General features: G+C 46.2%; 1 protein-coding gene across 10 annotated transcripts; it reads left to right on the top strand.

The window, feature by feature from the left end:
- On the top strand, positions 1 to 24,003 carry PHYKPL (5-phosphohydroxy-L-lysine phospho-lyase). Of its 10 annotated transcripts, none has more exons than XM_028497942.1 (14): positions 1 to 93; positions 946 to 1,064; positions 2,156 to 2,315; positions 4,177 to 4,335; positions 5,527 to 5,601; positions 6,366 to 6,453; positions 6,531 to 6,647; positions 8,168 to 8,250; positions 8,507 to 8,732; positions 19,633 to 19,787; positions 20,197 to 20,286; positions 22,148 to 22,278; positions 23,258 to 23,335; positions 23,753 to 24,003. In XM_028497942.1, the coding sequence occupies exons 1-13, from the start codon at positions 35 to 37 to the stop codon at positions 23,305 to 23,307; spliced, it is 1,512 nt and encodes a 503-aa protein (XP_028353743.1). In that variant the 5' UTR covers positions 1 to 34; the 3' UTR covers positions 23,308 to 23,335; positions 23,753 to 24,003. The 10 variants fall into 10 exon arrangements, with proteins under 10 accessions (XP_028353743.1, XP_007117391.1, XP_028353754.1 ...); XM_028497943.1 differs by lacking the exon at positions 1 to 93 and adding an exon at positions 157 to 386; XM_007117329.3 differs by lacking the exon at positions 4,177 to 4,335.
- Positions 24,004 to 24,134: the final 131 nt, after the last annotated feature.

Here is a 24,134-nt window from a genome sequence, read left to right as displayed (position 1 = left end):
GCCCTGTAGCCTAGAGCGAGTGCTGGCGGGCGCCATGGCCACTGGTCCACGCGGAAAGGCCGCGACTCTGGCCCTGAGGAGGCGGCTACTCAGGTACTGAGACGGCGACGCGGGGGGGTGGGGGGACGCGCACAAGGCACGCACGTCCGGCGCGAGCCTACAGGCCCCAGCCCCCGCGGCCTCGCACGGCCTATCCCGGTTCCGGCGCCTCTGGCCCCTGAGTCCCCGCTGCGCGCAGCCTGTCTCGGCGGTCGAACCCCCGCCACCCCCGCAGCGTCTTATCCACCCCCGCAGCCGCAGCCGGGTTCCTGGGAAGGCCTCGCCCAGTGGTGGCCCGCCCTCCGGACCTGGGCCCGGCTCGGGAGTGACCCAGGAAGAGACTGAAAGTACAGACGAAGGGTGTGGTGGGGTGTCGGCTCACAGGCAGCCTTAGAGAAAGTCTACCCTTGACCTGTGTCTGAGGGGCTCTCGGTGGGACGTGGGGTATGAGGCAGCCTTGGGCTGTTGCTTGGGGCTGGCCCCCAGCAGGGCAGCAGGCTTAGCTGGCAAAGACCCGTTTAGGGCCGAGAGCCAGCCACCAAATGGTGGTGCCCTCCTCACTCGTCCCAGCAAAGAGACATTGCCTTAGGGAGCCCGTGTAGGTCTGGAGCAGCAGCCTTTTCCTGGGACCCAAGCGACTCAGTGGGCACATGTAGAAATGAATGAAGCCACATAGCCTTCAAATGACTTAAGAAACAATTTGTTTTAGCAACTTCTTACCCCATCCTTTTTCTCCTTTCCAGCTACCTGTGGAGTGGGGGGAGTGGAGGCAGGGACGCAACAACTTGCCCTTCAAGCTTTTGTCCTTTCCAGAAACTGGGAAAGGGTAGGGGGAGGCCTGTGATGGGTGGATTTCTCCCTTCCGGTCTTCAGAAATAGCTGTCCATTCGTTGTCTGTCCCCACAGCAATTCCTGCAGACTCTTTTTTCCTGAGGATCCTATTAAGATTGTCCGGGGCCAAGGGCAGTACATGTACGATGAACAGGGGGCAGAATACATCGATTGCATCAACAATGTGGCTCACGGTCAGTATCGTACCTCAAGATGGGGCAGGAAAGGATGCCAACACTGTGAACCTGGTCCAAGGGTGAACCTGAGGTTCAGAGAGGTACAGAGAACTCAGGTTCTGCTTAGCCAGCATCCATGTGCAGAGGAGACCCAGTCTTTCTGGGGTAGCTGTAGAAGTTTCCAAGCAGTAGCTCTGCTAAATCAGCAGGAGTCAGAGACCTAAGTCTAAGGGTCCACTTCCACTTGGGACTGATGGTGAGCTCAGAGAACAGCAGTCAGCCCAGCCATGGCCAGCAACCCAACAGGACCCTGGCCAAGCCCTGACAGTCATGGCAAGGCTTCAGCCCAGGTGATAATCTCAGGTCCTGGACAAGGAAACTGAAGTAGGAATTCAGATGAGGCCACCAGAGCTGGTGGAAGGAAAGGGAGTCCAGTGAATCAGCAGGGAAATTGGAGGTTAGTAGAGTTGAAAGCAGGGCCTCTAGTTCCAGACTGCCTGGGTTCATATCCCTGTCCTCCACTTGCTAACTTTGTGGCAAGTTTAAGTCTCTGTGCCTCAGTTTGCTCATCTGCAAAATGAACATGATAATACTTGGTATGCACCTCGAGATGTTTTGGGGGATTAAGTGAGTTAATTCATGTAACTTGCTTTGAGTGTGCCTGGCACTTGGTGAGCACCCAATCATCTTCATTCTCTTATCATAATCCTTGGCCACTGGCCATCATTACTTCCAGCCCCCATGACTGGTGAAGTCAAGCCACTGACGACAGACACCCTTACCCCCTGTCCATCCCCCAAGTCCCACACCCCTGTCTTTGTTGAGCAGAAGGCCTCAAGAATCTTCCTAAAGAACATGGGTTTTCGAGATCAGGTTTCTGCCAGGGAACTTTGCCTTCTGCCAGAATCTCAGGGACTCCTTTCTAGGTCTCCCTTTCCAGACTGGCACCTCTGTCTCACCCTCTCTGTCTTCAGACTCCCGTCTTTCCTCTGTACCTCTGCCTCTATAACTGCATCTCCTCTAGTTGGGTTCACAGATTGGGGCTGGGAGAGGCCCGGAGGGATTGGCTGAGTGGGGCCGGCTGTGTGATGGAGGTGGCCCTCTTGCAGTTGGGCACTGCCACCCTCTCGTGGTCCAAGCAGCACATGAACAGAACCAGGTGCTCAACACCAACAGCCGGTACCTGCACGACAACATCGTGGATTACGCACAGAGGCTGTCCGAGACCCTACCGGAGAAGCTCTGTGTGTTTTATTTCCTGAATTCTGGGTAAGTGCACTGTGGCCAGCCCCCAGCAAAAGGATGAGACAACGATGGAGAGATTTGCTCACATGGGCATAGCATCGTGTAGCCGACGGAGTGTGGGGAGAGGCAGCCCTCAGTGGGCCAGGCACCCACGCTTCCTAGCTGCAGGCCCCGCTGCTTCTCTGTCAGATCCACTTTCCTGTTCTCTTTGTAAGGGGTGCCATTACCTCTCTTCTAAGATCATTGTTGGGGCTTACCAAGGTAATATGTTCCTTTATTTCTGCTTTATGCATACACAGGCACAGTGCTGGGAGCTACAGCCAAAATCCCTGCTCTGTAAGGAACAGAAACTTCAAAGAAATACAAAATTACAAAGAGGAATCATTGTCTGGAGGAAAACTACAGAGAATAATGAGGCATAGAAGCAGTGGGGTGACCTGGCCTGCTCTGAGAGGGTCGGGGAAGGCGTCCCTGAAGAAGTGATGTTAGGCTAAGAGCTGACTAGGTGATAGCTAAATGAGGAGGAAAGTAAGGTGCTGCCCGCTCCATTGGAAGTGTTCTTGTCGAGGTCACCACACGGAACAGCCTGTACAGAGGTCCTGTGGCAGGAAGAATATTTGCACCCCAGCACACTTGAGCTGAAAGGCAGCCAGTGAGGGAGGGCAAAGGGTGGGAGCCTGGGGACACTGGGGAGGGAGGCAGGGCCCATCACCCAGGGCTTTATTGGTCAAGTGAGGAATCTGTGTATCCCTAGAACATTGGGAAGCCATCAGAGGGTTTTAATCAGGTAAGTGATGTCATCAGGACTGGAGGAAGGCAAGAATGGACACCATTAGGCACCATTTTAGTGGCCGGTGATAGGTTATGCTACACTGGGAGTAGCAGTGGAGGCAGAAATGGCAGATGATGGTGTGTACACAGAACCAGCCCAGTGTGCCTGGGAGAGAAAAGTACAGAGAATTATGAGGCATAGAAGCAGTGGGGGGACCTGGTCTCTTTGCTGCCCTTGTCTTCCTGTCTCTCAGTAATATTGACAGAGTTACCACTCTCTCTGGAAATGCTTTCTGGTCTTGCTTCCAGAACATTTCACACTTCTGGTTTTCTGCCGGCTTCTGGCCACTCCGCCTGTCTCCTATGCCGATTTTTCCTACTCTATTCCTCAGGGCTGGTCCTCTCTGAGCCTTCTTCCTTCCTGACCTCATCCAGTCCCGTGTATTACATATCACCCACATGCTGGTGACTCCCAACTTTGTATCTTTTTTTTTTTAATTATTTATTTATTTATCTGGCCGTGCCAGGTATTAGTTGCAGCACGCGGGATCTTCGTTGCGGTGTGCAGGATCTTTAGTTGCAACATGTGAGATCTAGTTCCCTGACCAGGGATCGAACCCGGGCCCCCTGCATTGGGAGTGTGGAGTCTTAACCACGGGACCACAAGGGAAGTCCCCCAAATTTGTATCTTAAACCCAGATGTTTCCCATGTGTTCCAGCCTCAAGGTTCTAACTGCCCACTGGACTTTGGAACAGGTCTAACATCACCTGTCCAAAAGACATCAGGAGTTGATCGTCAGGCTTCCTTGGTGACGCAGTGGTTAAGAATCCGCCTGCCAATGCAGGGGACATGGCTTCTATCCCTGGTCCGGGAAGATCCCACATGCCGCAGAGCAACTAAGCCCACGAGCCACAAATACTGAGCCCGCGTGCTGCAACTACTGAAGCCCGCACGCCTAGAGCCCATGCTCCACAACAAGAGAAGCCACCTCATTGAGAAGCCCGCACACCACAACGAAGAGTAGCCCCCGCTTGCTGCAACTAGAGAAAGCCCGTGCGCAGCAGCGAAGACCCAATGCAGCTAAAAATAAATAAATTTATTTTTTTAAAAAAGAAAAGAAAGAGTTGTCTTCGCTAACACCTGGTGTGGGACCATGGCACTGGCTCTCCCTGACATTCTCAGGCACCTACCCCAGACTTTCCCAAGAAGACCGGTCCTCCCTCACCCTATCTGTCCTGGCAAATGGCAGCACCGTCTGCGCCTCTGCTCAAGGTAGAAACGCACCCTCCTCCCAGTCCTGCATCAGGCTTGCCATGTCTGTCTCCAGGTTGTCTCCTAACTCCATCCACCTCTGTCTGTCTGCGTGGTCACCACCTGCTCTCACCTTCGTGTCCTCCTTCTGGGTCTCTTCCCTTGCACTTTAATTCCCTTCTACTCCATTATATACACAGAGAGGCTTCCTCCTCATATGGGAGCTGAATCATGTCCCTTCTCTGATTAAAACTTTTCAGTAGCTTCACATGGCACTGAGAAGAAAATCCAGGTTCCTCCTGCAGCCCTGCCTGTCTCCCCACTTCCTCTCTCATGCTGCCCCTGGCCTCCCTTGTCTTCTTGTGGTTCCCTGAGCAATTTTCCTTCACAAGGTCTTTGTGGGTGCTGCTCACTCTGCCTAGAAACTTCACCTTCAGGACTCTACAGGTGTGGCCTTAGTCTGTTCTGGCCGCCGTAACAAAATACTATAGACGAGGTGGCTTAAACAGAAATTTATTGTCCCACAGTTCTGGAAGTCAGAATCCAAGATCAAGGTGCTGGCAGATTTGGTTTCGTTGAGGCCTCTCTCCTTGGTTGCAGGTGGCCACCTTCTCACTGTCTTCACATGGCCTTTCTTCTGAGCATGCACACCCCCGGGTGTCTCTCTGTGTGTCCAAATGTCTTCTTACAAAGAGACCAGTTGTATTGGATTAAGCCCACCCAGATGGCCTCATTTTAACTTAATCACCTCTTTAAAGGCCCTGTCTCTAAATACAATCACATTCTGAGATACTGGGAGTTAGGGCTTCAACACATGAATTTGGGGAGACACGATTCAGCCCATAACACCCCTTATCTAAGGTAGGGCCCCACCTGGTTCTCTCGGCACCCTGTGTCCATTGTAGCACTTACCAAATGATCATTCTGTCTTTGTTTTTTGGCTTTCACGACATATAGTAGAATGTAAGTTCCAGGAGGGCCAGAGCCTGCCTGTTTTACTTACTACTTTCGCCCCCAGCTCCTAGCACATTGAAGGCATTTGATAAATATTTACTGAATGAATAAGTGAATGACTAATGAATGGTGTCCTAAGAATCTTCTTGCTGCTGGAAGGGCTCCTCCTTCCCTCCAGGTTTCTCTGTAGAAAGCAGTTATCCTGGAGGGAAAGCCCTTGGACAGCTGTCCAAGCAGTATCCACTTTTTCTGTCATAGGTCAGAAGCCAACGACCTGGCCCTGAGGCTGGCGCGCCAATACACAGGACACTGGGACGTGGTGGTATTAGATCAGTAAGTGCCGTTTCCAGAAGTGTGGGCCTGCTGCTTATTGGGGATCAGTGAGGCTCTGATTTTGGGTGCCTTGGGCAGGAAAGATGAGGGGCCTGGGCCTGGAGAGGATCATGAGGACCTGGCCACAGAGACACCCCCCACACACACACCAGGCGTCTCTTTCCCCCTGGCGTCTCTTCTGTGGTGGCAGCTTCTAGGGAGCAGAGAATGCTTTATAAGGTGGTGAGAGTTGGTCCCACATATTAGGTATTAAAACTGTTGCAGGGACTTCCCTGGTGGGCCAGTGGTTTAGGACTCTGCACTGCCAATGCAGGGTGCGCGGGTTCGATCCCTGGTCGGGGAACTAAGATCCCACATGCCGTGTGGCACGACCAAAAGATAAAAAAATAAAAAAATGTTCCAACAGTAGCTCCCATTGTACTGAGTATCTGCTGTGCACAAGACCCAGGCCCAGGGTTAGAGCATTATCACATTTAAGGTTCATTACAACCATGAAGGAGAAACACCACCACCCCAACTTTACAGAGGAGGGAACTGAGCCCAAAGATTTTAACGATTAGCCACCGTTACATAGCTAGTAAGTGGCCTTGGAGGAAGGCTTGCTGACTCCAAGGCCTGTGCTCATTCCTGGCCCTAGGACTCAGGCTGTGTCTGAAATGTTGGTCTTCCCTGAGTGTTTCCTGAGGTGAATAGACAGTTGTGAGGGCCAGGCCAGGGAGTACGTGCCACCTGGGCCTGAGCCCACTCTCCCTTCTCCTCCCCAGTGCTTATCATGGTCACCTGAGCTCCCTGATCGACATCAGCCCCTACAAGTTCCGGGACCTGGATGGCCAGAAGGAGTGGGTCCACGTGGTATGCACTGCTCAAGTGGGCAACAGGCCGGTGCTCGCGCCTCAGCCTGGATGACATGGTGCTGTCACTCCCCGCAGGCACCTCTCCCAGACACCTACCGGGGCCCCTACCGGGAGGATCACCCCAATCCAGCTGTGGCCTATGCCAGCGAGGTGAAACGTGTGGTCGGCAGCGCACAGGAGAAGGGCAGGAAGGTAACCACATCCACGCAGGTCTGGTCCCGCAAACAGCAGATGTTGCCAGCCCTGGACTGGATCTTGGGAACCCTGAGAGAAATTGGAACCAGGGCCTGCCCTTTGGGAGTCTAGTAGGGGGTTTAAGCGCTCAGCAGAGAGTTTAGGTAGAGATATGTCCTGGGCGTTACTGGACTCCAGGGGCCCAAGCTGGACTGGTGTGTGTGTGTGATGGTGGGCCCATGGAGGGGGTGCTGCCTGATTTTAGTAATATAAGGTGAGTAGGAGTTAGCCACTCAAGGCGGGGTCGGGGGTAGACAACGAAAGGCATCCTTAACAGAGCGGCGGCCTGTGCAGGAACCATGTGAGTATGGGGCCAGGCTGAGCCGGCAGGAGATGAACCTAGAGAAGCAGGCAGGACCATAGGCCTGCGGACTGCAAGTGCCCCTTTAGCCGAGGGGCTAGAGGCCATGGGGGACCTTTATAGAGTTTTAAGAGAGAAGGTAATAGGACCAGGGGATGCACTTGAATGGAGCCAGTCTGAGGGCAGGTGACATGAGGAGGCCCTGTTGGCCCGAGTGAGCAATGGGGAGACCCACCCAGGGCAGCGTAGTAGAGATGGATTGTGGGGCAGAGACAGGAGAGATGTGTCATACTCCAGAAGAGCAGCAGCCACGGCAACAGTAGAGGGGAGGCAGCTGGTGATTGGTATGAGGGCTCTCTAGAAGGCTTTGCTAAAGGAGTGACAACTGAACACAGGATATATAGCAAAGACAGGCCAGAAAGGTTGGCAGAGCCAGATCCAGGAAGCCTGGCCCATGCATTTCCGATGCTCTGCACCTACTTATATAAAACCAAAAAAGAGATTGCTGTGGTGGCAGCATGGGTGGGTGACCGGTTTCCCACCCCGTCAGTCCTTCCTTCATCAGCAGTAGCCTCTGAAGCAGCTCCAAGGCAGAACACAGTTTGGAAGTCATTGCTGTAAGCAAAAGGGTCAGTGAAGTGTTTTAAACAGGACAGTGATGAGCTCAGTGTCTACGCTGAGGCATCACCCTGGTGGCCAGTGGAGGATGGATTGGAAGAGATGTCCAGTTAGAAGGCAGGAGGCCAAGGCAGAAACTGGCAGATCTGCCAGGAGGCAGGAGTATCCAGCGTAGAGGGGAAGGAGTGGGTGCAAAGATGTTACAGGGATAGAGTCAGAGGCTGTGCTGACTGATAGATGAAGAAAGAGGCTGGATCAAGGATGGGGCCAGATTTCTGTCCTAGTTGGGAGGGATGGGACTCACCATATGGGAGAAGTCAGTGGATTTCATCTGGAGCATGCTATGTACAGGGGGTCTGGAGGCATCCAGGTGGTAAGAATTGGTTCGAGGCCTGAAAAAACTATGTCACAGACCCTCAGGTGTGATATGGAGCCCAAAATGGGGGCACAGTGTGGACAGTAACTCATCATGTTTGGAGCCAGCACTGAGCCAGCATCAGCGGACGTGCTCAGCTTGCAGCTCAGCCCCTCCGCAGTGCTGTTACCTTCTCCTCCACAGATTGCAGCGTTCTTTGCTGAGTCTCTGCCCAGTGTGGGAGGGCAGATCATTCCCCCTGCTGGCTACTTCCCAGAAGTGGCAGGGTGAGTAGGTGGGAGAGGCTGCCCCAGGGTGGAGTTTGCCAGCCTTTGTTCCAAATTCCAACCTCAGCCTGGCCTGTTTGCCAGAATTGTCAGACAAAGCCCCTGAAGAAATAGTGGCTCCAAGAAGACCAGCTATCTGCATAAGGTCCCCACCTTACTGTTGGCAAAGCCAGGATTCAGAGTCCCAAGACCTCCCAGCTCCTGGTCTGCTCCCTCTCACCACAGCCCCCCATCAGCCGTGTGTCCTCTGCCACAGGCACATCCGCAGGGCCGGAGGGGTCTTTGTTGCAGACGAGATTCAAGTGGGCTTTGGCCGAGTAGGCAAGCACTTCTGGGCCTTCCAGCTGCAGGGGGAAGACTTTGTCCCCGACATTGTCACCATGGGCAAGTCCATTGGCAATGGCCACCCTGTAGCCTGTGTGGCCACAACACAAGCTGTGGCGAGGGCATTTGAAGCCACCGGCGTCGAGTACTTCAATACGGTGAGTGAAGGCTCCAGGGCCAGGAAGCACCATGGTGGCTTCTGTACAAACAAGGCCACTACTGCTCACTAATTTTTTTGTAAATATAGTTGTTATAAATATTACAGTAAATATAAATAGATATAACCCATATAAACAAAAGCTCTTTGGCTTCCTCACAAGTTTTTGAGAGTGTAAGGGAATTCTAAGACTGAAAGTTTGAGAACCACTGCATTATCATTCGATTCTAGTTTTTTCAAATCTTTTTGTTAACTTCTGACTTACTGCCACTTATTCTTTTGATACTTATTCTGTAAAATGTGTTGAGGTAATCTGGTACGTGATTGTTCTACATGTCCTTGGGAAATTGTGGGTTCTCTAAATGTTGTTTGCCAGACTCCCTGAATGTCTCTTAGGTCACACTTGTTAATTGTGTTGTTTGAATCTTCTGTATTCTTACTGGATTTTTTTTTTCCTACTTAACCTATTAATAATTAAGAACTGTGTGTTTAAATCTCACACTATGATGAAAAATGATCAATTTTTTTCTTGTAATACTGTTAATTTTTGCTTCATATATTGTGAGGCTGTTAAGTAATATATATGTTACTTAATAATATTAAGTAGTATATATATATACTTTTGTATTTTGTTGGCTGCGCTGCTTGGCTTGCAGGATCTTAGTTCCCCGACCAGGGATTGAACCTGTGCCCTAGGCAATGAAAGCATGGAGTCCTAACCACTGGACTGCCAGGGAATTCCCAGTATATATATATTTTTATTTCTGTATGTTCATTGGGAATTGAATCTTTTTCTTGATTGAGGTATAATTGACATATAACATTGATTTCAGGTGTACAACGTAATGATTCAGTACTTGTGTGTGTATGTATATATGTGTGTGTATATATATATATAGTGTGTGTGTGATCACCACGATAATTTTAGTTAACATCCATCACCATACATGGTTACAATTTTTTTTTTCTTATGATGAGAACTTTTAAGATCTATTCTCTTAGCAGCTTTCAACCATACAATACAGTATTATTAACTACAGTCACTAGGCTGTACATTACGTCCCTGGGACTTAATTATGTTATACCTGAAAGTTTGTACCTTTTGACCCCCTTCACTCATTTTGCCCACCCCCACCTCTGGCAATCACCAATCTCTTCTCTGTATCTAAAAGTTCAGGGTTCTTTGGGTGTGTGGTTTTTGGTTTTCTTAGATTCCACATATAAGTGGAATCATATGGTATTTGTCTTCTCTGTCAGATTTATTTCACTTAGCATAATGACCAAGTTATGAAAGCATTTTGTTGCAAATGGCAAGATTTCCTTCTTTTTTAGGGCTGAATTTTATATATATATATTCCATTCACCAATCAACAGACACATATCTTGGCTATTGTAAATAATTCTGCCATGACTGTAGGGGTGCAGATAGCTCTTTAAGATAGTATTTTCAGTTCCTTCAGATAAATATCCAAAGTGGAATTGCTGGATCACATGGTAGTTCTATTTTTAGTTTTTTGAGTAACCTCCGTACTGTTTTCCATAGTGGCTGCACCAATGTACATTCCCACCAACAATGCACAAGGATTCCTTTTTCTCCACAACCTTGCCAGTACTTGTTATTTCTGATCTTTTTGATAATAGCCATTCTAACAGCTGTGAAGTGACATCTCATTGTGGTTTTGATTTGAACTGCCCTGACGATTAGTGGTGTTGAGCACCTTTTCGTGTACCTGTTAGCCATCTGTATGTCTTCTTTGGAGAAATGTCTATTCAGATCTTCTACCCAATTTTTTATTTTTAATCTATTTAATTTATTTATTTTTGGCTATGTTGGGTCTTCATTGCTGTGCGCGGGCTTTCTCTAGTTGCGGTGAGTGGGGGCTACTCTTTGTTGATGTGCACAGGCTTCTCATTGTGGTGGCGTCTCTTGTTGCAGAGCACAGGCTCTAGGAGCACAAGCTTCAGTAGCTGTGTCACATGGGTTCAGTACTTGTGGCTTGTGGGCTCTAGAGCACAGGCTCAGTAGTTGTGGCGCGTGGGCTTAGTTGCTCCGTGGCATGTGGGATTTTCCTGGACCAGGGCTTGAACCCGTGTCCTCTGCATTGGCAGGCAGATTCTTTTTTTTTTTTTTTTTTTTTTTTGCGGTACGCAGGCCTCTCACTGTTGTGGCCTCTCCCGTTGCGGAGCACAGGCTTGGGACGCGCAGGCTCAGCGGCCATGGCTCACGAGCCTAGCGGCTCCGCAGCATGTGGCATCTTCCCGGACCGGGGCACGAACCCGTGTCCCCTGCATCAGCAGGTGGACTCTCAACCACTGCTCCACCAGGGAAGCCCCTCTACCCAATTTTTAATTTTATTGCTTTGTTTTTTGCTACTGAGTTACATGAATTCTTATATATTTTGGATATTAGCTCCTTATCAGATACATGATTTGCAAATATTTTCTCCCAGTTGATTGCCTTTTCATTTTGTTGATGATTTGCTGTGCAAAGCTTTTTAGTTTGATGTAGTCCCACTTGTTTATTTTTACTTTTGTTACCTTTGCTTTCAGTGTCAAATCCAAAAAATCATTGCCAAGACCAATGTCAAGGAGCTTACCGCCTATGTTTTGTTTAGGAGTTTTATGATTTCATGTCTTACATTCAAATCTTCAGTCCATTTTGAGTTAATTTTTTGTGTATGGTGTAAAATAGTGGTCCAGTTTCATTCTTTTGCATGTGGCTGTGCAGTTTCTCAAGAATTGAGTCTTTTATCATATGGAGTAATATTTTCCATTCCTAATAATGTTTTTGGTCTTAAAGTTTATTTTATCTGGTATTATAAAGCTAAGTCAGCTTTCTTTTGACTATCAATTACCCAATGTATTATTTTCCACGCTTCTATTTTCAACCTTGTGTGCTCATGCTTTAGGTGTATTTCTTTTAACCAGCATATATCTAGAATTTGGGTTTTTGCCCAAATCTGTTAATATTTGACTTCAAAGTAATGACTTTAAATTTAACGTAACTATTGATATAGTTAGGCCTGTTGCTAGCATCTTAATTTATAATTTCAGTTTACAATACTTTTCTGTGTCTTTTAATCCTTCCTATTTTATTTAAGTATCTGTATTACAAGTATTTCATCCCAAGTTCCTTTCAGTGCAAGCCTTTGTGTTGCAAACCTTCTGAGGTCTTCTGTGCCTAAGGGTATTTATGTCAGGCCCTCATATTTAACTATTTTAGCTAAAAATAAAATCTAGGTCCTAGTTACTGTAAAAATATATTCCAGAGACTTCCCTGGCTGTCCAGTGGTTAAGACTCCACGCTTCCACTCCAGGGGGCACAGGTTCAATCCCTGGTCGGGGAACTAAGATTCTGCATGCCACGCAGCATGGCCTAAATAAAGTCAGTGCTGATGGATTCATTTTTTTTTAAAAGTGTATTCCATTGTCACCTTGCATGCGGTGTTGCTGTTGAAAACGCTGAAATCACTGATTCTTTTTTAGTTGAGATATAATTCACATATTATAAAATTTACTCTTTCAAATACAAATTCAATGGTTTTTAATTCAAGTACAATTCATTCTTTTGTAGTATACTCACCAAGTTGTTCAGCCATTATCACTGTCTTAATTTTCATTGTTGTACATTTTCATCACCCCAAAAAGCAACTCCATACCCATTAGCAATCACTCCCCATTGCCTTTTCTCTACAAGTACTGGCAATCACTAACCTTCTTTCTGTCTCCATGGATTCGCCTGTTCTTGACATTTCACAAATGCAGTCACACAATATGTGACTTTTTGTGTCTGGCTTCTATCACGTAGTATAATGTTTTCAAGGTTCATCCATGTTATAGCATGAATCAGTCTTTCATTCCTTTTTATGAATGATTAATGTTCCATTGTATGAGTATACCATGTTTCATTTATCCATTCTTCAGTTAATGTTTTGGTTGTTTCCCCTCCTTGGTTATTATGAATAATGCTGCAGTTGACCATTCAGTGTAGATGTTTTTGTATGGAATGTGTTTTCAGTTCTTTTGAGCGTATACCTTACCTATGAGTGGAATTGCTGGGTCATATGGCAACTCTTAAGTTTAACTTTTTGAGGAATGACAAACTTTTTCCAAGCAGCTTTACCACTTTACATGCAACGTATGAGTGTTCCAATATCTCCATATCCTCTCCAGCATTTATTTTCTCTCTTTTATTATAGCCATCCTAGTGAGTGTGAAGTGGTATCTCATTATGATTTGCATTTGCTTGATGGCTAGAGGTTGAGAATCTTCTCATGTGCTTATTGACCATATATATACACACACACACACGTATGTATATATATATATGTATCCCAATATATATGACATATATATTCCAAAGAATATATCTTTTGCACATTTTTTAATTGGGTTACCTGTCTTTTTTTGCTGAGTTGTAAGCGTTCTTCATGTATCCTAAATACTAGATTCTTACCAAATATATAATTTGTAAGTATTTTCTCCCATTATTTGAGGTGTCTTTTCACTTTTTCGGTAGTATCCTTTGAAGCACAGAAGTTTTTAATTTTGATGAAGTCCAGTTTATTTTTTCTTTGGTTGCTTGTATTTTGGAGTCATAGCTAACAAACCAGTGCCTAATCAACGGTCATGAAGATTTACACCTCTGTTTTCTTCCTAGAATTTTATAGTTTTAGTTGTTATATTTAGGTATTGGATCCATTTTGAGCTAGTTTTTAAATATGGTATGAGGCGGGGTTACTTAACTTTGCATATAGATACCCAGTTGTCCCGACACCTTTTGCTGAAAAGACTATTCTTTATTATATCTTATACCATTGAATGGTCTTGGCACCCTTGTCAAGAATCAATCAACCAGGGCTTCCCTGGTGGTGCAGTGGTTAAGAATCTGCCTGCCAATGCAGGGGACATGGGTTCGAGCCCTAGCCCAGGAAGATCCCACATGCTGCGGAGCAACGAAGCCCATGCACCACAACTACTGAGCCTGCACTCTAGAGCCCACGAGCCACAACTACTGAAGCCCGTGTGCCACAACTACTGAAGCCCGCACACCTAGAGCCTGTGCTCTGCAACAAGAGAAGTCACTGCAATGAGAAGGCCACGCACCGCAACAAAGAGTAGCCCCCGCTCTCAGCAACTAGAGAAAATCCGTGTGCAGCATCGAAGACCCAATGCAGCCAAAAATTAAATAAATGAATTAAAAAAAATCAATCAACCATAAATGCATGGATTTTTTTTTTTTGGCTGCATTGGCATTGGGTCTTAGTTGCAGCACACAGGATCTTTGTTGTGGCATGCAGGATCTTTCGTTGCAGCACACAGACTCAGTAGTTGCGGTGCGCAGGCTCTCTAGTTGTGGTGCGCGTGTTCTAGATCTAGCACATGGGCTTAGTTGCCCCGTGGCATGTGGGATCTTAGTTCCAGTTCCCCGATCAGGGATTGAACCTGCGTCCCCTGCATTGGAAGGTGTATTCTTAACCACTGGACCACCAGGGAAGTCCCAAATGTATGGATTTAATGGTTTATTTGTAAACTTCCAGTTCTGTTCCACTGATCAAAAATCTATCCTCCTGCCAGTTGCACACAGTCTAGACTACTTATGTTTTGAAATCAGGAACTGTTAATCCCCCAGTCTTTGTTCTTCTTTTTGAAGATTGTTTTGGCTATTCTGGGTCCCTTGCATTTCAGTATGAATTTTCATAATCAGCTTGTCAATTTCTACCAAAAAAGCAGCTTGGAGTCTGATAAGAGATTGCATTGAATCTGTAGATCAATTTGGAGGGTATTGCCATCTTAACAGTATTAAGTCTTCTAATCCATAAACATGAGATATCTGTCCATTTATGGAGGTCTTTAATTGTTTTTCAATCATATTCATAATTTTCATTGTATTGTAATTTTTGAGGATTTTTACATCTATGTTCTTAAGAGATATTGATCTATAGTTTTCTTGGGATATCGTTGTCTGGTTTTGGTATCAGGGTAATACTGGCCTCAGAGAATGATCCAGGAAGTGTTCATGCCTCTTCTATTTTCTGGAAGACTTTCTGAAAGATTGGTAGTAATTCTTTCAATGTTTTGATAGAATTCACCAGTGAAGCCATCTGGTTCTAGGCTTTGCTTTGTGAGGATTTTTTTATTACTAATTCATTCTTTTTACTTGCCACAGGTCTACAGATTTTCTGTTTCTTCTCAAATCAGCGTCAATATTTTTTATCTTTCTAGGAATTTGTTCATTTCATCTAAATTATCTAGCTTGTTGACAGACAGTTGTTCACGTTATTCCCTTATACTTCTTTTACTTGTATGAGATTGGCAGTGATGTGTCCTCTTTCATTCCTGATCTTAGTAATTTGACTCTTCTTTTTATCTTGGTCAGTCTAGCTAACGTTTGTCAATTTTGTTGATTTTCTCAAAGAATCAACTTTTGGTTTTGTTGATTTTTTTCTATTGTTTTTTCTATATTTCTGTTTATTTCCACTGTAGTCTTTATGATTTCCTTTATTTTTGCTTTGGATTTAGTTTGCTCTTCTTTTTTATACTTTCTTAAGGTGGAAATATTCATTTGAGAATTTTTTTAACAGAAGTATTTACAGACAAGAAGTTTTCTGTAAGCATTACTTTTACCACATCCCATGAGTTTGGATATGTTGTGCTTTCTTTTTCATTTATCTCTAAATATTTTTTAATCTCCCTTTGACCCATTGTTTGTTTAAGCATGTTATTTAATTTTCACATTTTTTTTAGTTTTTCAGTGTTCTGTTATTTATTTATAGCTTCATTCCACTGTGGTGAGAAAGATACTTTCTATGATTTCAGACTTTTAAAATATATTAACACTTGTTTTATAGCCTAATATATTGATATATAGTCTATCCTGGAGAATGTTCCATGTGCACTTGAGAAGAGTATTTATACTGTTTTTTGAAGTGGAGTGTTCTTATATATCTATTAGATATAGTTGGTTTATAGTGTTGTTCAAGCCTTCTACTTCCTGGTTGATCTTCTGTCTAGTTGTTTATTATTGAAAATGAGAGACTGAACTCTCCAACTATTCTTATTGAATTCTGTAGTTCTCCTTTCAGTTCATTTTTTGCTTTACATATTTGGGGGCTCTGTTGTTAAGTATATATGTATTTGTAGCAGTTATATCATTTTGATAGATTGACTTTTATCATTATGTCTTCCTGTGTTGCTAATAGCAATTTTAATCTTGCAAGTCTTTTATGTCTGATATTACTACAGCCACACCAGCTCTCTTGGTTACTGTTTGCATGGCATACCTTCACTCTCTTGCTTTCACCCTACTTGTGTCTTTACGAGTGCTCTTTATTTCTTCATGTGAATTTGATTTACTGTCTGATGTCCTTTCATTTCAGCCTGAAGAAATACTGTTAGTATTTCATGTAAAGTAGATCTGCTGCTGACAAATTTTTTCAGTTTTTTCATTATCTAGAACTACCTTAGTTTCTCCTCTTTTTCTTTCTCTTTCTTTCCCTTCCTTTCCTTTCTTTTTTATTTTGCACCATGCATCTTGTGGGATGTTGGATTTTAGTTCCCCAACTAGGGATTGAACCCAGGCCCTTGGCAGTGAGAGCACAGAGACAGAGTCCTAACCACTGGACCACCAGGGAATTCCTGTCTCCTTTATCTTTGAAGGATACTTTTACTTTATAGAGAATTCTGGACTGACAGTATTTTTCTTTCATCACTTTGAATAGGTCATCCCACTGCCTTCTGGCCTTTAAGGTTTCTGATGAGGAATCAGCTATTAATCTTGTTGAGAATCTCTTGTACATGATGAGTTGCTTCTCTCTTGTTAATTTCAATATTCTCTCTTTGTCCTTTTTTTTTGAGGTATAATTGACAGACAACATCATATTAGTTGCAGGTGTACAATATAATGAGTCAATATTTGTGTGTATTGCAAAATGATAACCACAATAAGTTTATTTGACATCCATCACCGTAAAGTTACTGTGTTTTTTCTGTGATGAGAACTTTTAAGGTCTACTCTCTTAGTAACTTTCAAATATACAATACAGTATTGCTTGTTTGTTCTGGCAGCGCTGTGCAGCACGCGGGATCTTAGTTCCCTGACCAAGGATCAAACCCAAGCCCCCTGCAGTGGAAGCACAGAGTTTAACTATTGGACCACCAGGGAAGTCCCCAGTATTATTAACTATAGTCACCATGCTGTACCTTACAGTGACTTATTTATTTTACAGTGTACTTACTGTAACTGTATTTTATAACTGGAATTTTTTTACCTTTGACGACCTTCACCTATTTACCCACCCTCTTGTTCTTGTCTTTCAGTACCTTGGTTATGTTGTGTCTAGGTATGAAACTTGTTTATTCTACTTGGAGTTCATTGAGTTCCTTGGATGTTTAGATTGTTGTTGGGGTGTTTTTTTAGTCAAATTTAGTAAGTTTTTGACCATTGTTTCTTCAGATATTCTTTCTGCCCCTTCCTCTCCTTCTAGAATTCTTATTTGCATATGTTGGTATGCTTGTGTCCCACAGGTCTCTGAGGCCCTGTTCATTTTTTTTATTTTTTCTTTCTGATTTTCAGACTGGACAGTCTCAATCAACATATCTTCAAGTTTGCTGATTCTTTCATCTGCCTGATTAAATCTGCTCTTGAGCCTCTTAATTTTTCATTTCAGCTACTGTGCTTTTCAACTCCAGACTTTTTATTTAGTTCTTTTTTATAATTTCTATTTCTTTATTGATCTTCCAAATTTGGCAAGATGCCATTTTCATGCTTAGCTTTTAATTCTTTAGATATGGTTTCCTTTAGTGTTTAAGCATATTTATAATATCTGGTTTAAAGTCTTTGTCTAAAAAAAAGAAAAAGTCTTTGTCTAATAAGGCCATTATCTGGGCTTCCTCCAGAACAGTTTCTATTGATTGTTTCCACACACCCCACCACCACCACCCCATATATGGGCCATGCTTTCTTCTTTCTTTTCATGATTCATAATTTTCTGTTGAGAACTAGACATTTTTAAATAATATAATGTGGCAACATTGGAAATCATTTTCCCTCCTCATGGTTTGTTGTTGATGCTTTTTGTTGTTGTGTGTTTGTATATTGCCTTTTCTGAACTAGTTCAGAACAGATAACTGTGTTATCTATTATGCTAGTTCAGCATCTTGGCCAGGCCACAGTTCTAAACCAAAGATGCTGTGGGTAGAACACACGATATTTTAACGAGTTCACAGTTGATAATAATATGCAATAAGTAGCCTCAATCCATCCCCTGTGTCCATCCCACACATAATTTGCTTTGGACATATCAGAAAGCTGCCTCACAGCAAATCACCTAGGAAGCTTTTTATGATCACAAGTATGAGGTTCTGCAAGCAAATTTTCAAGATGGTCTACAGGATACCACTGCATACCCATTAGAATGGCTGCAATTAAAAAATGCAACAATTCCAGATGTTTTTGAGGATGTGGAGCTACTGGGATTTCATAGACCAATGGTGGGAATGTAATATGGTACGACTTTGGAAAACAGTTTCACATTTTTTATATAGTTAAATATACATTTATCAAGTCCCCCAGCAGTTCCACTCCGAGGTATTTACCCAAGAGAAATGAGAACGTATGTTAACAAAAAGACTTGTTATAAATGTTTATAACAGTTTTATTCGTAAATAGCCAAAAATCAAAATAAGCCCCAAGGGTCTATCAACAGGAATTTGGGTAAACAAATTGTAGTGTGTCCATACAATGGAATACTATGCAGCCATAAAATGAACAAACTACCAATACACACAACATTATGGATGAATTTTAAAAACATGTTGAGCAGAAGCCAGGCACAAAAGGTTACATATTTTGTGATTCCATTCATATGACATTCCAGAAAAGGCAAAACTATAGTGACAGAAAGCAAGTCAGTGGTTGCCTGGGCCAGTAGTGGATGGGAGCACAAGGAACTTTGGGGAATGATGGAAATGTTTTGTATTTTCATGGTAGTGGAGGTTCCACAGGTATATACATTTGTCAAGTCACACTGAACTATATACACTTTAAATATATGCAGTTTATTGTATGTAAACTATACCTCAATAAAGTTTTGTGTTTTTTTCAAGATATAGTTTAAAAAAAAAAAAAAAGGTCTGCAGGAGACCCCCTTCCTTCTGACTCTCTGCAATGCAGGTCCTCAGACACCTGCAGGGCCAGGTGGAGGAAGTGAGTCAAAGCACTCAGGGTGCCTGAAGGGGACAGCTAGTGCCAAAGTAGCCAGATAGGCTAGGTTTGTTTTAAGTCAGACATATTTTTGTGTTAAGTCTCTTCTTAAGACATTAGCACCTAATTCAAAACTATTAATTATGCCACACAAGCCAAACAAAATGAATCCTCAGGCCGCATTTGGCTCACAGGCAGCTTGTGGTCTGCGCCCTAAAATCTGCCTTGGGCTCAGCCAGCAGAGCTGTGAGCTGGAACCACAGAGTGACTTTTCCTGGGTGTGGCTCTGGCATGCTGCTCTTGACCCTCCTTGAAAGAGGTGATGGGCAGTGCAACGCAGTGGGTCTGGGTCCAGTCCATGAGATGGGGCCCTGAAGCCTTTTGACAAAAAACAACTGTGTGGGAATGCCCAGTACATCCTCTCCTCTGATTTTTGCATGTTCTTAGGGATCCTTTTGCACCCCTGGGGGTACTTGGCCTGGATTACAGTCACATTAGCACCTGGAAAGGTGGGACAATCCATGGGGGCCTCAGAAGAACCCCATTTACTGCCCAGCATGCTGAGCCCTGAGGGGTTCAGGCCTGTGTGCTCATCACTGCCTTTGCAATGTGTGTGGCAGTTCTGCTGCCCTTCACAGTCCCTGGGGCATGGCCCACTCTGCTGAGCACCTGACATGCTCTTTGTCCCCTGGCTCAGTTTGGGGGCAGCCCAGTGTCCTGCGCTGTGGGGCTGGCCGTCCTAGATGTCTTGGAAAAGGAGCAGCTGCAGGCTCATGCTGCCTCTGTGGGCAGCTTCCTGATGGAGCTCCTTGGACAGCAGAAAGCCAAACATCCCATCCTTGGGGACATCAGGTGAGGCTCAGGGTAGTAGTCACCACCTGCCAGGGGCCTGGTGTGGTTCCTTCATTCACTTCATCACCACCTGGGATGATGGGAACTTTTATCTCCACTCCACAGAGGAGGAACTGAAGCACCTACAGGTGCTATTGCCCAAGATGGCACCTCTGGAGGGAGGAGGGGTGTGAAGCCAGGATCAAACTTTCCTCTCTCCACATTGAGGGCCCCTCACCATTGCAGTTACTTCCTGGAACTGGTTTAGCATCCTTCAAGGGTTCCTACAGCTCTCAGCCTCCCCAAGAGATAGAGGTGCAAGCCCTGGTGGGCTTTCTGACAGGGCCTTGGCTGAGGCCCAGGCAGAGAGTGAGAGCAAGGACCATGGTCCCTCAGGCCTGGCCTCCTGAGATGTCACCTTCTGCTCCAGGGGCGTTGGGCTCTTCATTGGTGTGGATCTGATCAAAGATGAGGCCACAAGGATGCCAGCAACCGAAGAGGCTGACTATGTGGTGTCCAGGTATTTTTTTCTTGAAACAACTTGTTTCTACGGCCCTGACTGGGAAAGAGCTCCCCTCTTGCCTCTCCCGGGCACGCTGGGCCCACACAGGGTTGACTGAAGGAGGCGGCTTTTGGCCTCTGGGTTAGAGGGCTGCCAATCTGTGCACCCCTTTGACTGGGCTCTGCGGACAGAGAAAGCGGCCCCATCAGCTCTGTACCCAGTGCCTGGCAGCAAAGGCTTCAGATGGGTGCGGGCCATTCCCAGCCTGAGCAGACACTTCTGCCAAGAATGCCAAAGCTGCAGAAGCTCTCAGACCCAGGCAGCCCCAACGCTGCGTTTCACAGCCCCAGGGTGCCCGAGGGAAGCAGCTTCTCCAGAGCCACACCTGGGGCTGTGGCAGAACCAGACTCCCCATTCCTAGAGGGTTTTCAGATAGGACTCCTGTTCCTTGTCTGGGTGGGGAGTGTCTGGATAGCTCAGCATCTCAGGACTCAGAAGCCCTTGCTCCCAGTTCTGGTTCACATGTTCTTTCACTTGAACCCCAGGCAGGACAGAAGCCCCAGGACCCTTTCCCTTCTTGTTTAGTTACTTCCTTTTTATTTCCATTCCTCACTCCTACCCCCTTCCCCCACCTTGGAAAACCCACCTAGTGTTTGATGCATGTCCTTATTCAAGTTGTGAAATGCGCATCATTCTGTTTCGAATTCACGTAAACAGTATTGAACAGTATTGATATAAAAATCGTTCTCCCCACATGGTTTTTGAAGCTGACCCCTCCTGCGTGGCTGCCCAGCCCCTGCCTTCTCTCTGCTGGTTGGGCACATCCACCAGCTCACCCACCCCTTCCCCCAGGGAGCCTCCAGACTCAGAAATTCAGGATGGTCTGTGGGAAGGAGGGAGTCAGATCCTCAGCCAAGCCTGACCTCCTCCACCTTACAGCCACCCCTGTGGTTTCTCCAGTTCAGTGAAGAAACAGGAACCAGGTGGAACGGTGTTTCAGTGGCAGTCACCCTGCTAAAGGCAGAGCTGGATTTAAAGTCCAGAACCTGATCTTTCTAGCACAGATGCTGTCAGTGCCAGGAAGACTGGGATGCGAGAAAGGAGCCAGAGGCAGGCTGAGGACACCCTGCTCCTGACAACTTACATAAAAGGAATAAAAAAGAATGAGAGTAGGGGGTCAGAGAGTGTAAATACAGTCACATCAGACCCCTTCTCTCAGAGGCCAAAAACCTTCCTAGGTTAAAAGTGTAAATGTGGAATATTAAAAATAATTATTAGATACCAATGATAATGTTAAATAACTTCCAAAAAGAACTGGAAATTAAAACTGGATAGTCCTGTCTGGGGTTACAACATAACCTGGGGGCAGAGTAGAGAAAGGGTTGGTGGGGAAGTTAGAAGCTAGGTGAGGGCTCCATGGGTTCACTGTACTACTCTTTGTGAACGTTGGACACTTTCCATATAAAAAGTAAGCCATACATACAACATCACTTAAACCATGTTAAAATGAAAAATGCAGGGACTCTTGCTGTCCACATTACTGTAGCCCCGTGGCCAATCTCAGCTTGGCTTCAACTGGGGCTCCAGGGATGGATGAAGCAAGACCCCTGCTGGTGGGGGGGCGGGGGGCAGGGGGCAGCAGGCTCAGGGCCAGATGCAGGGCACCCCAGACAGGGGCCTCTGATGCTGGGCAGGAGTTTGGCAGGGGGTGGCCAGTGCTGTATCCTGGTGGGAACTGGCCTATGGAAGGTTCTGAGGGCAATGTGGCTGGAGTCCCACCCACAAGGCCAAAGCCAGGCTGAGGAAGGTCTGAAAGGCCCATGTGAAGTGCCCTTGGCTGGTGGGCAGCAGGCCCTGCTGTGTCCTGTCCTTCTTGCAGGCTGAAAGAAAACTACATTTTGTTGAGCACCGATGGCCCCGGGAGGAATGTCCTGAAGTTCAAGCCCCCGATGTGTTTCAGCTTGGACAACGCACGACACGTGGTAGCAAGGCTGGATGCCATCCTGACAGGTGAGCCTGGAGACCCAAGGGGCAGCTGATAACTGTGTCTCTAGAACCCAGCCTGGAGCTAGGACCTCCCAGCATGCCCAGGGACAGGGGTGCAACAGCTGAGCCAGGTGTCCTCTGAACAGTGCAGGGAGTAGGGAGCTGAAGTGGAGGCCTCCCCTATTCCTGCCTGTGCCCCCAAAAAATCTGAGCCCTGGGCAGGTGGGAACTGAGCCACCACCCATACTGCCTGGCAGGCACCAGTGTGGCATGCAGGACAAGGGAAGCAGGGCTGGGCTTTTAAGCCCAACTACTGGAACAAGTGGGAGATTCCATTAGCTTTGCTTTTTTCAGCTTCTAAGTGGCTGAAATGAGATTTGCACCCTGGACTGATTCAACACAAAATGAAATCCTTCTGCACATTCCTAATCATTTAGGAAAGTCAGGCTCTCCCCTAAATCCACTTACAAGGATATCTATAATTACCAAATTGGACACATCTATGCACTGAGGCCATGTTGCATGTACAGAGCTCAGTGGGGGACCCCAAAATAGGCAAAATGCTTATCTTCCTGGTAGAGATCAGAGCAGCCCAGCTACAACCACCCCTACCCCACCCCCAGGCTATTTCACTGCTGTCCCCAGGTTTCTAGAGCTGAGGCCAGTCCCTACTAGACACAACTGGAGGTGGTACGGAACCTGCTGGGGGAAGGGAATGTATTTTCTGGAAGCCTGCAGAGGAAAAGCTGACTGGGCACAGAACTGGCTTGGAGTTACTGTATAGAGGGGACCTCAGTTGAGCCTGGAAGCCTCAGGAAATCTGAGGGCTGGTTTTGTCCTCTTGGGAAATTGTTGCTGACCCTGTGGTGGCCTGTACACATGGGTAAAGGGTGGGACGTGGGCTTGGACAGGCCAGTGGGCCCAATCTCCACACTGCCATCCAAGAAGCCTGGACACTGAAGGCAGAAGTCTTTAGCAGAGAAAGGTTGACCGTCTTTTTCAGACATGGAAGAGAAAGTGAGAAGTTGTGAGACACTGAGGCTCCAGCCCTGAGGCAGCTCTGCTGAGGGGTGTCCTCTAGGTAAGTGGCCTTTCCTAGAGAACCAGAACTGGGTTCCTTACCATCCATTTAGTAGCTCCTTCAACATTCTTGTTCCAAGTAATGTCCCCTTCCCACAGGTTAGTTTTAATACTGGGAGGCTCTGGCTGCCTTGGGCTCTCCCCATCCCCCACCCCTGAAAAATGAGCAAAGAATATAGCTATTTCCTCCCTTCTCCAGCCGGTTCCTCTACGGGAAAGCTGCCAGGCTTTATCCACCTGCAGTCCCCAGCCAAGTGCTGTGTCTTACAACTAGCTATCTTAGGCCTCAGCCACTAGACTTGGGGTGCTCCAATCAGGCCAACAAATAGGCCCTGCCACAGGGGGGCTGTTACAACCAGGAGGGGCACCATCTTGCCCAGATCCAGCTGGCCCTTTATGTGTCTGCTCTTGTCTTTAGGTTCACACTGTCTTTGCTGGGAGAATCCCATTTCCAATGGCAAGACAAGTGTTCCAAGGTGCTCCAGATTCGAAGTGCCCTGGGGCAGTGTCCCCACTGAGGGTGGTAACCCTCACTGTACTGTCTTCACCCCCTTGAACAGCTGCCCCAAGTATCTGAGCCACTCCACTTTCTTTAAAGGGGCACAAGTCCTAGGGAAGGCCAAGTCATTAAAGTAAACTAACCAAAGATGTGGAGAGTGTGTGCTTATGCCTGACAGGATGCAGATATGTGGTCTTGGAGGATACTGGAGTTCTGGAGCACCTGCCCCCCTTCACAGTATATCCCACACTCACCCAGGCTTGGGGGTTTTTAAATTTTTATTTCAAAAGCTTGGATAGCT

The sequence above is a fragment of the Physeter macrocephalus genome, chromosome 2 (assembly GCF_002837175.3).
Source record: "Physeter macrocephalus isolate SW-GA chromosome 2, ASM283717v5, whole genome shotgun sequence".
NCBI lineage: Eukaryota > Metazoa > Chordata > Mammalia > Artiodactyla > Physeteridae > Physeter > Physeter macrocephalus.
The sequence above is the reverse complement of the archived record's forward strand: the minus strand, read 5'-3'. Positions and strand labels throughout refer to the sequence as shown.

Coding starts and splice junctions, on each gene's coding strand:
- PHYKPL (XM_028497942.1), top strand. CDS start 35: ATGGCCACTGGTCCACGCGGAAAGGCCGCGACTCTGGCCCTGAGGAGG. Junction 2,316..4,176: donor TTTTATTTCCTGAATTCTGG/GTAAGTGCACTG, acceptor TTTTTAAAAAAG/AAAAGAAAGAGTTGTCTTCG. Junction 6,454..6,530: donor AGAAGGAGTGGGTCCACGTG/GTATGCACTGCT, acceptor CACTCCCCGCAG/GCACCTCTCCCAGACACCTA.